This window comes from Chrysemys picta, chromosome 1 (genome assembly GCF_011386835.1).
Source record: "Chrysemys picta bellii isolate R12L10 chromosome 1, ASM1138683v2, whole genome shotgun sequence".
NCBI classification, from domain to species: Eukaryota; Metazoa; Chordata; order Testudines; family Emydidae; genus Chrysemys; species Chrysemys picta.
The window spans coordinates 244415689-244429673 of NC_088791.1; the positions used below are offsets into that span (position 1 = coordinate 244415689).

Genomic DNA, 13985 nt, shown 5'->3' on the forward strand with positions numbered 1-13985 from the left:
ATGAACTAGAGTTCTTATAAAGTTAGCGCACATAGTTAGTAGTTGAGTTTGTTAGCCCTTAGCAGTAGTTAAAGTTTTATTAGTCCTATTGGGGGATGGGACATGCCCCAGTCTCCAGGCTTTAAGCCCTGTCATTGCTGCAAACTGCCCATGCCTGTGAGCAATCCGCATAGCAGCTGTCTCAGGTGCCTCGGTGAAGGGCACATAAGTGATAAGTGTCGAATCTGCAGATCTTTTATACCTAGGACTAAGAGTGTGAGATCAGACTCAAAGTACTCCTGATGGAGTCAGCGCTCACTCCAGCCCAGGAGCAAAGGTCCGACTCGGCACCCAGCACCGCGGCATCGGTGCGTAGTGCCCCACCGTCAACTAGCTGGCACCGATCCCTGTCCACGCCCCGACCAAGAAGTCTAAGGACGCCAGTAGGGGATGGTCTCCTGCTCCCTGCAACGGGAAGGACAGGGATGGGGGTGAGCTAAGACCCACGCTGGATGGCTCATCTCCCCTGTTGGGAAGTCGGGCCTCAGCTCATGTCGGGCAATGCAGTCCACCCCGTTCCTTGCCTGGAAGCCTGGATGCAGAGGTGGGCCTTCATCAGCTTCAGGTGCCGTCAATGCCTGAAGCACTCCAGGCTGCGCCAGAGATCCTGATGCTCCCAGTGCCACCCACACCGGCCCCGGCAGTGCCCAGACCTTGGGGTAAGCCCATCTTGGGACCTTTCTATTTGCCCTTGCCCCAACAGTCCGCTCCCCATCACGGGGAACGTCCTGACACCATTCACCTGCTCGAAGCCGTCATGCCTCGGAGTTAGGGTCACTGGACCTTGGACACTGGCAGTAGGATTTGAGGCAGACCTCGCTGGTTACCCACGGAGGCATGCGCTCACCAGCAGGAACGTCGGGACTGGCCCTTTGTGTCACCGGAACGCCGTTACAGATCCCGGGAATGATTGGAGGACCGGAGCTGTGGGCCCTGCCAACGATCGCCGAAACAGGTGTCGCCGTATTTGGGGAGATCCCCTGGTGCCCGGACTGCAATACCTCCAGGTCCCGCTTATCCCGGTACTGGTCTCAAAGCACAAGGCATGGATCACTGGTCTCCTGTCATGGATCCGCCAAGTGCCACCGGTCACCAAGGTCCTGCTCAGACTGGTGGTCCTCCAGATGCAACCGCAATTATCGCCACTCATGGAGTTGCTGCTCCGGTGGATCCAGGTCACCAGGTAGCAATCGCTCCGGATATGGCTCCGGAATGGAGCAAGGCTCCACATCAGCAGGTCAGCCTCCCAGATCCTTGGTGTCGCCTGCATCGTCGGTACCAAAACCTGCCCCGTGGCCCCAGGCCCAGTGGCTGGCCCTGTGGTACCCCTGGAACACGTGGGGGTTCACCCAGCCCTCCCAGACTGCCCGCTCGGTGTCGGGAGACTCGGACAGGCCTATGGCCTCGACGACCCAACTCCCTCCAGTGCTTGAAGCCCCAGGGGATAAGACCCTGCAAGTCCATGTCGACCAAGGGGAACAGCCTGCTGGACCACCAATGGGTGCCGTGAAACCAGTGATACCGACCTCCGCGTCATCACCGGACGAGGCCATCACAGAGCCCCCTCACCCGGTTCCTCAGGATGACACTAAGGCAGACCAGGAGCTGTTGAAGAGGGTTGCGTCCAACCTTGGCTTGCAGGCAGAGGAGTTGGAGGAGCAAGCAGACTCCTTGTTCAGCATCCTCTCCTCCACAGCCCCTGCTAGGGTGGCCCTTCGCCTTCACAAAGGGGTATTGAAGATATCCTGTGCTTTGTGGCAAACCCCCTCTTCCCTGCCCCCCATTTCCAAATGGGCAGAGTGTAAGTACTTTGTCCCAACTAAGGGGCATGAATACCTTTACTCCTATCCTGCTCCAAATTCCCTGGTGATTGAGGCAGTTAACCACAGGGAACACCAGGGACAACCCGGAGCTACCCCCAGTAATAAAGACACCAGGAGACTGGACTTGTTTGGATGGAAAATGTATTCCTCGTCTAGTTTACAGTTGAGGGTGGCCTACCACCAGGCCCTCCTTGGCCACTACAACTTTATTTTTGGCAGACCGTGGCCTAGTTTGAGAATGCCTTCCTGGAAGGTTCCTGTAAAGAATTCTGGGCGATCCTCGATGGGGGCACTGTCGCTACTAGGGCAGCCCTTTAAGCAGCATCTGAGGCGGCAGACTCCTCCGCCCACACCGTGGTGTCCACCATCTCCATGTGGCGAGCGTTCTGGCTGTTCCTCTCTGGGTTGTGGAGCAGATGGACAACATATTACATGGGCTGAAGGACTCCCGAATCACCCTAAAAACCTGGGGCTCTACGTTCCGGGCCCGGCATGTAAGCGGTTCAAACCTGCAACTTCCCCAGGGGCAAGGGAGCCAGCCCCGACAGGACCTGCTGCACAAAAAGCTCAAGGGCTATAGATGGCGCATGAGCCACCAGCCCCCACCCTCTGCCCAGTCCAAGCAAGGAGCTAAAAAGTCATTTTTGGGGTATGCCTGAGGGCCACCCACCAGTCTGTTTCCTGGATCCGATTTTCTCATTTTTTTGCAACCAACTTTCCTTTTTCCTCCTAGCGTGGTCGGCGATAACTTCGGACCACTGGGTCCTCAGCATGGTGGTGCACAGCTATACCTTCCAATTTATTTCCACCACCCCCCACCCCATCCCTCTTCAGGGACCCTTCTCACAAGAGTCTTCTCGAGCAGGAAGTTCAGGGGCTCTTACAGCTGGGGGCGGTGGAGGAGCTCCCACCTCCTTACCAGAGCAAGTGTTTCTATTCCTGGTATTTTCTGATCCCAAAGGCCAAGGGTGGTCTATGTCCCATCCTGGACCTGTGAGATCTCAACAAATACCTAAAAAAGCTAAAGTTTTGCATGGTCTCCCTGGCTTACATTATCCCCTCCCTGGATCCAGGAGACTGGTATGCTACCCTTGACCTGAAAGATGCATACTTTCACGTAGCGATCTTCCCAGGAAACAGACACTTTCTCCTTTTTACGGTTGGTTCAGCCCACTACCAGTTTGCAGTCCTTCCATTTGCCTTGGCTACAGCATTAAGGGTGTTTACCAAGTGCGTGGCGGTAGTCACGGCCTACCTCAGGCATTGGGTATCCAGATTTACCTGTACCTCGACGACTGGCTGCTCAAAGGCAACTCCAAGGCTCAGGTCCAATGCGACATCACTGTACTACAAGCCACATGCCGCTCCTTGGGACTACTAGTCAACCACAAAAGGTCCACGTTAGTTCCAGTTCAAAGGATAGAATTCATCGGAGCCACGCTCAACTCGACCTGGGTGAGAGCGTTCCTGCTGTTAGACAGGTTTCAGGCCCTGATGGACCTCATCACGGAAGTGTCTGCATTTCCCCTGACAACAGCCAGGGTGTGCCTGCACCTGCCAGGGCACATGGTAGCTTGCACATACGTGGTCCTCCATGGCAGGCTCTGCATGCAGCCCTTGCAGTAATGGCTGGCGTCAACCTATTCCCAATCCAGGGACCATCTGGAAAAGAACCATTCTTCCAGTGGTTCTCACCTCACTGCAGTGGTGGACCGATTGCGAGAAGGTCCTGGAAGGAGTCCCGTTCAACAGTCCCACTACATCTGTCAAGCTAGTGTCGGACGCGTCGGACATTGGTTTGGGGGCGCACTTCGGACATCTCCGGACTCGGGGGTATGTGGACCCCGAAGGAGACAATGTTGCACATAAATGTCAAGGAGCTCAGAGCGGTCCAGTTGGCCTGCAAGGTTTTTCTGCCGCATCTGTCGGGCAAAGTGCTGAGAGTCTCGATGGACGATACAGCCTCAATGTTCTACATCAACAGGCAAGGTGGAGCGTGCTTGTCGGCTCTCTGCCAAGAGGCTCTCCGTCCCTGGGACTTCTGCATCGGCCACAGCATCCATCTGGAAGCTGGTCACCTCCTAGGCATCAGGAATGCCCTAGCAGTTCGCCTCAGCAGGGACTTCTCCTTTCACCACAATTGGTCGCTCCACCCAGAGGTGGCCTGCATGATCTTCCAGAGGTGGGGATCTCCCCAGGTAGATCTGTTTGCCACCAGGCGAAACAGAAAGTGCCATTGGTTTTGCTCCCGGCAGGGCCTGAGCAAGGGCTCCCTCTCCGATGCCTTCTTCCTGTCATGGGCCGAGGGTCTGCTGTACGTGATCCCTCTGATCCCTCTAGTCAGCCGGGTCCCAGTAAAGATCAAGAGGGACAAGGCACAGGTTATCATGATCACACCTGCATGGCCTTGCCAGCACTGGTTCAGCATGCTCATGAACATGGAGGTGGCCCCTCCCCTACCATCCGGACCTGCTGTCACAGGATCATGGTTGGCTCCTACACAGTCTCTACACCTCTCGGTGTGGATGCTCCATGGTTGAACCCGGAGGAGCGTACCTAATCAGAGGAGATTTAGCAGGTCCTCCTGGAAAGTAGGAAGCCATCCAGGAGACTAACTTACCTGGCCAAGTGGATGAGGTTTTCCTGTTGGGTGTCAGAGCGTGGCATTTCTCCCTCGCGTTCTTCAGTGCAGTCCATTTTGGATTACTTACTGCAGCTCAGGAACCAGGGTCTGGTGCATTCTTCCATCAGAGTGCACCTTGCAGCCATCTCTGCATTCCACCAGCTGATCCAAGGTCAGATGGTCTTTTCTCACGACATAACTGTCAGGTTCCTGAGGGGCCTCGAGAGGCTTTACCCACAGGTACGGGCCCCATCTCGCAGTGGGACCTTAACCTGGTCCTCTCCAGGCTCACCAGCCTGCCTTTCGAGCCGCTGGACTCCTGCTCCCTTTCCTATTTGTCCTGGAAGGTCACTTTCCTGATGGCGGTGACGTCAGGGAGACGTCTCGGAGATTAAGGCCTTGTCCCCAGAACTGCCTTACACAGTGTTTTTATAAGGACAAGGTCCAGCTGCGGCCCCACCCAGCCTTCCTGCCGAAAGTGGTATCTTCCTTCTACATGAGCCAGGACGTATTCCTGCCAGTGTTCTGTCCCAAGCCTCATAAGACTTCTGAGGAGAGGCGTCTGCACACGCTGAATGTCTGGAGGACCGTGGCTTTTTGTTTGGAGCATACCAAGCCTTTCCATAAATCAACTCGGCTCTTCATCACTACGGTTGATAGGATAAAGGGCCTTCCAGTTTCTTCACAGAGGATTTCCAACTGGATCACCTCTTGCATAAAGACCTGTTACGAGCTAGCAAAGGTGCCACCGATCGTCATGGCCCATTCGACTAGAGTGCAGGCGTCTTCAGCGGCCTCCCTGGTGCACATCCCTATCCAGGATATCAGTAGAGCCGCGAGGTGGTCCTCGGTCCACATGTTTGCGTCTTATTATGCCATCACTCAGCCGGCAAGAGACAACGCTGGGTTCGGCAGGGCTGTATTACAATCTGTGCAGTGGTGAACCCCTGCCTGCCTCCAGGGGAACTGCTGGGAGTCACCTAATGTGGAATGGACATGAGCAAGCACTTGAAGAAGAAAAGACAGCTACCTGTTCTGTAACTGGTTTTCTTTGAGATGTGTTTCTCATGTCCATTCCACAACCTGCCCTCCTTCCCCATTGTCGGAGTTTCTGGCAAGGAGAAACTGAGGGTGGGGAGAGCTGGTGGCACTCCTTATACTGCGCCATGCAGGTGTCACTCCAGATGGCACCAAAGCTGCTCCCCTACGGATACTGCTAAGGGGAAAACATATGGCACTGGTGCATGTGGTGAGCGCACACACACCTAATGTGGAATGGACATGAGCAACACATCTCGAAGAACACCATTTACAGAACAGGTAACTGTCTTTTCTGAGGTTCATCCATCACAATTTATAAAAGATTTACTGTGGAAGTACTAAAAATTCTTTACTAATGAGAACAGGAGTACTTGTGGCACCTTAGAGACTAACAGATTTATTAGAGCATAAGCTTTCGTGGGCTGTAGTCCACGAAAGCTTATGCTCTAATAAATCTGTTAGTCTCTAAGGTGCCACAAGTACTTCTGTTCTTTTTGCGGATACAGACTAACACGGCTGCTACTCTGAAACCTTTACTAATGAGCTGCATATAGAATAATGCAATGGAATTAATTCATTTTTATATACCATCTTAGAAGTCCTAGCACCCTTCATGTCATTCAGCTCATTCCGTGCCTACTGCCCCATCGCCCCTTTCCCACTTACCTTTATTACCCTAGACCAGGTATTCTATCAGTTTCTCCTGAGATTAGAGTTTAGTTTAGTTTCCTACGACACACCCAATGGTGATTTATCCCCCAGCCTAAGCAGCCTGTTATTTTAAATATGGCAAATGGGGGAAAAGTATGAAATAAAGTTGGTTAAACTATGCTAATGTAGCTGGTCACTGTAGAAAATGCCCCAAGCCCTAGCTACAGGATATTGTTTAAAGAAACTAAACAAGATATGTAAAAGTAAACCCGTTTCATGACTCACAGGTGTGGCACCACGTGCTTCTCTGTCCGCTCTGAAGCCCAAAAGTCTGTGGACCAAATTTAAAGCTGCCAAATTCAGTAGAGTTATGCCTGCATACACGAACCTTGAATTTGGTCTTGCGTGTCTCCAAGCAAGATGTGTTTGGATGTCCTGTAGTATCCAGGGAAGTAGTGTTAATGTCATGGGAGAATCCTGTTGATCTAGTCCTCCTTGCTTTGATGTGGAGATGAGGGGTTTATCCATCTTCCCATGCCATTGTGAGATTAAATCATTCCTGAGCAATTCATCATTTTCTGTTACACAACCAGCTTGATTAGCTTAGCTTTAAACTGTAGACAGACAAGCTAGTGGCCTTCAGGGCATGAAAGAGGACACTTATCTCAGTAAGCTTTCATTTAACGGTTTTATTGTTTGCTTTTTGCCTTTTAATCTCTGTGTTTAAGGAGGCTAGGTGATAGAATTATAGAAATTAGTAATAATATCAACAATTTTCTTCCAATCTATTGGCATGTGCTAAATTTCTGTCTTTTTTGCGGCTTCAGTATTTATATGACCACTAGTGGGCATTGAATAAAAGGTTTTCTATGTGCCCATTAACGCTCTCTTAGAAGGGTGAGATAATTCTGTTAATTTAGGAAGCATTATTGCCTTCAGCTCCTTTCCAGAGAATGTTATTAATTTCTTTATATACAATGTAGTTGTAGCCCTGTTGGTCCCGGCTATTAAAGAAACAAGGTGGGTGAGATAATATCTTTTATTGGACCAACTTCTGTTGGTGAAAGAGACAAGCTTTTGAGCCATGCAGAGCACTTCTTCAGGTCTGGGAAAGGTACACCCAGCATCACAGCTCAGTGCAGGGTGGAACAGATTGTTTAGCATAACTAGACAGGACATTCTAAGGGACCATTCAAGGTAGAGTTGCCAGTTAACACCTCTGTAGTCCTAAGACCAAAAGAGGTGGTTAGTGGGTTTCAGCTTGTTGTAATAAGCCATTAATTCAGTATCTCTAATCAATCCATGATGTTTAGTGTCTAGCAGAGTTAGGCCTTGTCTACACTATGAAGTTTTGCTGGCAAAACAGGGGGGGTGTACACACTACAAAGCTACTTTTGGCAGCAAAACTCTGCGGTTTTGCCAACAAAATAAAACCACTTCAGCCAGGGCCGGCTTTAGCAAGAGCGGGGCCCGATTCCTGGGGGCGGGGCTTGCTGCAATCGAGCCGCGCCGCGGGGGGGACGGGGGGAGGAGAGACCCGCGCCGCGGGGGGGGGGGGGGGGGGGACTGAGTGTGCTGCTCCATTTGGGGAACAAAGAGCAAATCATTAACATGGAATACTCCTGTTCTGCCCTGCACTAGGAACACAGCTGCAGTCTGCCTGCAGCTGTGGGGAGAAGGAGGGGAAGACTGCTGTGCTGCTTTGACATTCCTCAGCTATGGTTGCCAGCTGTCTAATCACACAAACCCAAACACCCTTACCTCGCCCCGCCCCTTCCCAAGGCCACACTCCTGCCCCCCCTTCTCTGAGGCCCCATCCCTCCTTCCTTCACTTGCTCTCCCCCACGCTCACTCACTTTCACTGAGCTGGGGCAGAGGGTTGGGGTGCGGTCTCTGGGTTGGTGGGTGGGGCACAGGGGTTTGGAGAGTGGGAGAGGCCTCCACTGAGCATGGGGTTGGGGTGCAGGCTTTGAGATGGAGTTGGCTGGGGCAGGGGGTTGGGCTGCGGGAGAGGGTTCAGGGGGTGGGCTCTGGGAGGGACTTTGCATGTGAGAGGGGGCTCAGGATTGGGGCAGAGGGTTGGGGTATGGGCTCTGGGAGGGAGTTTGGATGTGGGAGGGGCTCAGGTCTGGGGGTTGGGGTGCAGGAGGAGGTGTGGGCTCCGGCTGGACCTTGCTTATCTCGGGTAGCTCCCGGAAGCGGTGGCATGTCTCTGCATCTCTTAGGCTCAGGGGAGGTCAGGCAGCTCCGCACGCTGCCCCTGCCTGCAGGCACCACCCCCGCAGCTCCTATTGGCTGCGGTGTTGGCGCTCAGGATGGGGCAGCGCGCAGTGACCCCCTGGCCACCCTGCGCCTAGGAGCCAGACATGCCGGCCGCTTCTAGGAGCCGTGCCGAGCCAGGGCAGATAAGGAGCCTGCCTGAGCGGACTTTTGGCTTGTTAAAAACTCCCAGATTGCTTTCAATAGCAACCCGGAGATTGAGGCCGATTCGGGGAGTCTCTTGGCCAACCCTATCCTCAGCACAGAGAGCTCAGGATGCTGCTCGTGGCAGCTGAGGAGGCTGTGGGAGAACTTGGAAGGAATCACAGAACCATAGGCAGGCAGAGCGGGCTGCTTCGGGAGAGACTGCTGTGCCGAGCAGAGCTGGGAGCTGACGTGTGGGGGTGTCCCCCTCCCCTGCCTCAGAATAGGTCAGTCAGTCTGCTGTCTCCCCTGCCCCAGTCTCCTCTCCCTCCCCCCACACACTTCAGTTGAAAAAGCAGCTGACAATTTACTAGGATGCCCTGGAACAATGGGATTAAGACGCCTGCATCATGTGACGCTGTACCTGCCCCATGAGGCATTGCAAACCCTTCCCAAAGCACCTTGCAGCCAGTTGCACAGTGGGATAGCTACCCACAGTGCACTGCTCTCTGTGTGGATGCAAGAGCTGTTAGTGTGGCTGCAGTCCGCCAACACAAGGAATTAGTGTGGACATGCAGCAGCGGCTTTAATTAAACTGGCATAACTTTTGCCAACAAAACTTTATAGTGTAAACAAGGCCTTGGGAATTTAAACCCCCAGGCTCGCCTTTTGAAAGTGTTGTGCAGGTTCCCCTTGAGGATGAGGACTGATAAGACAGAGTGATCACTTTGGCAATACTGGAACTCTTTTCACAACCTCTAATGTTCAAAAAATCATGAGTCAGGCTCACCAAATATCATGAGAATAGCTTTAAAAACATGAGATTATGTAAAAATAATAGATTTTTGTTTGCCTTCTGCTTTTTGAGCCTTCAGGGTGCACTGGGGTCACATTTTGAAGCTTTCTCCACAGCCACAAGGGCTAGAAATTTACTTTTTCTTTAAGAATGAAGGCTGAAATCATCACATATCCACTTGACTCCTAGAGCTGGAACTTTAATAATTACTATGCGACTCATGACAAAATCATGACAGTTGGCAACACTGCCAGGTGATAGGGTGTTTCTGTCTTTTATCATTGTCCTGTGTGAGTTCATCGTGATTATCTGGTTTCACCCACATAGTTGTTGTTGGGGCATTTAGTGCACTGGATGAGGTACACCGCATTTGTAGGATCCATGGATCTTGAAAGGTGTGTTATTGGAGGGGTATGGGGGTCGTAGTGTGGAGTTATGTCTGCAGGTTTTGCATCTGTTCTGGCAGGGTCTGGTGCCCCTTTGAGTTGATGTGTCTGCCACCAGACCCTGCCAGACAGCCCTGGTAGAGCCTTCCCAAAAGTGGGGGGCTAAAGCCCCTGCCCTCTCTATGGCCCCATCCCCACCCTCTGAGGCCACACTCCCGGCCAAGCCAGAAGCCAGAGCAGGCCAGGAGCCATGGACCCTCCACCTGCTCAGGGCGGAGGGAGGCGAGAGCAGCCCCCAGCCCATGTACCTGCCCTGCAGGTCCCCCGCCCAGGACAGGTGGAGGGTTCCCGGCTTCCCACAGCTGCCCACGTGGCTCTTACGCTGACCTGGCTCTGGCTGGGGAATGGGGCCTTGGAGATGCAGCCCAGCCATGGTAAGAGCCACGCGGCCAGGCAGCTGTGAGGACCTGTGGAACCTCCACCTGCCCTGGGTGGGAGGTCCAGGGACGGGGACATGGGCCGGGGGCTGCTCTCAGGTCTTCTATCCTGGGCAGGTGGAGGGTCTGTGGTGCGGCACCCCCTGCTGCCCGGGCTCCCTGGCCGGGCTCCAGCTGCTGGCCTGGCTGGGGGGCGGGGCCTCGGGGGAAGAGGAGGGGCGGGGGGCCCTTGGTGAAAAGTGGAAGGGCCATGGCCCCTGGCGACCCCTATTCTGGCGCCACTGCTGCCAGAATAACCGATGCAAAACCTGCAGGGGCTGTGGGTCTATTACAGCAGTGGGTGGGTGAGGCTTTGTGGTCTGTGTTATGCAGGGGGTTAGATTAAATGATCACGATGGTCCCTTCTGGTCTTAAAGTCTGCGTCTAGGTTGAAATAGAAAAGTAATGAGGGTCTCATGTTCAAAGTGTGGGACCAGACCCTCAGCTGATGTAAACTGGCATCGCTCTATTGAGGTCAGTGGACCTACGCTGATTTACACCAGCTGAGGATCCCTTCAAGAAAAGGTCCTAAATATGAAACAAAGTGTTCTTGCATTCTGCTTACTGTGAGGGTGGAATGGAAGGGTGCAGAATGGGGGAGAGGAAATGGGAATGTATAGAATTAATCCAAGTACCAGTCATCTAAACTTGGTAGGGATGGTGTTTATTGAAACTTAAGGAAGTTAAATAAATTTTCTTCTGCTTTTACACAGATGTTCCTGTCACTTCCACTCCAGTCACTGCATTTTACCATGGCTGCATGACTGTGAAGATGAATAATAAGGCACTGGACTTAGATGAGGCTTTTTACAAGCATGGTGACATCACATCACATTCTTGTCCTCCAACTGAGACTGGTCAATAGGTACCACTGCAATGTAGAAGTTTTATATTCAAAAACTTTCCATGCTTTTTTTAAGATATAAATTATTCAGACTTCCCGCACTATGTGTATAGTTTCTCTTAAACACTGAAGTTATGTAGGCGCTACTGATCCTCACAAGTCAAATTGATTATTGAAATATTTCTTTGCTTTGAGGCTTAGAGTTTGTAATATATTTGTAAATAGTTCAGAAGACTAAGATTAATAATCCAAAAGTGAAGATTATACCTAAAGTGAATGTTAAGGCTGTAAAAAGAGGGATAGCTGTAATGCGGAAAACCTGGTAATATGTCAGTGTGAACTAGAAGAAAAATAATATTGCTGTATTATTTTTATTACCAAACACTGCTTTCTGATTTACAAAATAGGAAAGAATAAAATATTTACATAAAATTTCTTAATTGCACTGAGATTGTTTCTTGGGGATATGATTTCAGACTGTGGATGATTTGCAGAGCCGATACCATTTTATTCATATTTCAGTGACTAGTGTGTTCATTGGCCTCTGAAAAACTGTAAGTAGGCTCTAGACAAGAGAGCAAGCTCATATTTAGGTGGCAGGGGAGATGTGTGGGTGTGGGTTTTTTAGGATTTGTTTTGTAAGATGCTGTCCAGAGATAAGAGGCTCAGTCACAACCTTGAGAAAAAGCTCTTGGTCAATGGAGAACTTGAAAGTGAGAGGAAAAATCGGGTCAGCAGGAAACAATTAAAAGGAAAGCCTAGCTCAGGTAGAAGCCAAAGTGTCTTATGTCAGTAATCAGTGAGGCAAGTGATGAAAGATATCGAGAACAGGGAATATCATGCAGTGATGTAACTTTTGGTACTTCATTTTTAGGCTGGCTCACTTGCCATGAGCCTATAGGAGCGCTGAGGCTTTGTTATTAAGTGTGAGCTACCCAGGCTGAATAGCAGTGTGGCTGAGACTGTGTATGGTCTTATTCACCAGAGGGTGCAGCAGAACAAAGTGTGTTAATTTCCATGCTTACCAGCAAGGGCTCTTCAGGATAGACACAGTAGGCTTTGCCAACGCTGTTTTAGGCAGATCAGACTATCTTTCTCACTGCTGCACACTGGCTCTGTGCAAATTTTTGTGTGTGTTTGTCTACTCACTTTCAGCTGTTGCTAGCCTCCAGAGAGGTTACTAGCATGGGGACAGGTCCTGCAAGGTGCTGAGCATCTCTTGAGATGATGTCATCCAGAGGATTCTAGGATGATTGGAATTCCACCAGACACACTTGAAAGCATGCAGCACTTGGCCCATATTTTGCATTAGGGTAACAAATTGAGAGTGGTAAATATCTTGTTATGGTTAGAATTCAAACATTTTATGGATGAGGATATCTTGGAGTACAGCTAGAATTTCATGCCTAGTGCAAATAACACTGGGTATGCCAGTGTTTTGATTCAAGATTTTCTTTTTATTTAAGGAATTTTTTAAAATAAACTCTAGATTCGTTAAGTGACAAATTATTTTACAAAGAGAGTCAGAGCAATGACTTCTGGGGCTTGCAAGGGTCAGTATGGCACAGACCCAAGTTTACTAATCTTTTTATAGATATTCTGTAGCACTTTATATATAGTGTTTTACCTGGTCAAAGCTAGAGAGAGGGTCAACAGATTAACCTAATAACCTCCAAATTTGCCCACAGTTGTAGCCAAACTATCCAGATAGAACTTTCCCCAGGAAAAGGATGGGCAACTGGATAGAGAATCTCACATTAAAAAAATCCTTACTGCCAAATGTGTTTGGAAGAGGGATATGGCAGCTGTACTGTATCTATCCACTAGATAATGCAACATCAAGACTGACTGGTTCCCTGAGCCAGACAGTCAAGGGTCATGCAGCAAGACTGAAAAGGTCAGGTCTGCAGCTTCAGTCAGGCAACAAGCTTTTTGTGCTTTAAAGAAGGACAAATAGCAGAAGTCCATGCACATTCAAAGGGGAACAGATAAAAGTTCTGAAGGACATTTATTCACTACAAGTAAATGAAAAAGGAGACAGGCTTACAGGAGGAAGGTGAATAGGTCGTGTATACCAGTAATAATTTCATTTGTCTTACCTTTTGAGGAATGGGGGGGAGAGAAATCCAAATACTCCGGATGCTGCTTCTGTTAGGAGATGATGATGGATCAACTGGTGACATGATTAGGACCTAGGAAATGTTTTATTCAGGTTTCTCATTTCCAGCCTTACTGGGGAATGCATACATATCATAGCCTATGGTGATTCTCTATTGTATTGTTTTTCCTGGTCATTTCAGGTATTTTCCTACATCAATATCCCATCCTTCCAACTTGAAGTAGCTCTAAAGAAAACAGCACAATCTTGGAAGACATCTGACACTTCCTACTAATTGGAGGAACAAAACCCAGTTTAAACTTTGTTCTTTTCAAAGAGCACCTGCTAGCAAAATAGTTTCACCTCTAGCATTTGTGTTATTTCTGTAGTACTTCGCAAATAAATAGCTGTGAGGCATATGAGTCACAAATCTGTGTGACCTTTGTTAAAGCCAATGGTTATATTTATAGTGCCAGAATTATCTTGGATACTGAAAAGAAGAATTTTGTGGTATGAGGTGGTGCTGTGCAATTCCACACTCAACATTATGTGAGACTATAACAGTGTACTGTGCTTAAAAAAGTTAATTGAAATAATTGACATACATGGGAAATGCATCATTTTGATGCAAAAATTGCTTCAATTATTTGTGTGTGTAAAGACTTTATACACCTACTTTGTGTGGACAAAAAGTTAGGATTTACAGTATAAAAATATGGAGAATATAGGAATGTGCATTATTTCTAAACGGATGATATCTGTAATACTATACAGCAGTGCTCAGGTGGGGGGTGGGGGGGCAGGT

General features: G+C 49.9%; 1 protein-coding gene across 8 annotated transcripts in view; it reads left to right on the forward strand.

Moving 5' to 3' along the window:
* GAS6 (growth arrest specific 6) overlaps positions 1 to 13610 on the forward strand; it is a 72917-nt gene extending 59307 nt beyond the window's left edge. For 6 of the 8 annotated variants that reach the window (XM_065591762.1, XM_008174310.4, XM_008174316.4 and 3 more), the window contains one exon: positions 10952 to 11517. In XM_065591762.1, the coding sequence (XP_065447834.1) occupies positions 10952 to 11103 (152 nt within the window). In that variant the 3' untranslated portion in view covers positions 11104 to 11517. Of the gene's footprint in view, positions 1 to 10951; positions 11518 to 13382 lie in introns of those variants that run through there. The other 2 variants (XM_042861410.2, XM_065591757.1) reach the window with 1 other exon arrangement.
* Positions 13611 to 13985: the final 375 nt, after the last annotated feature.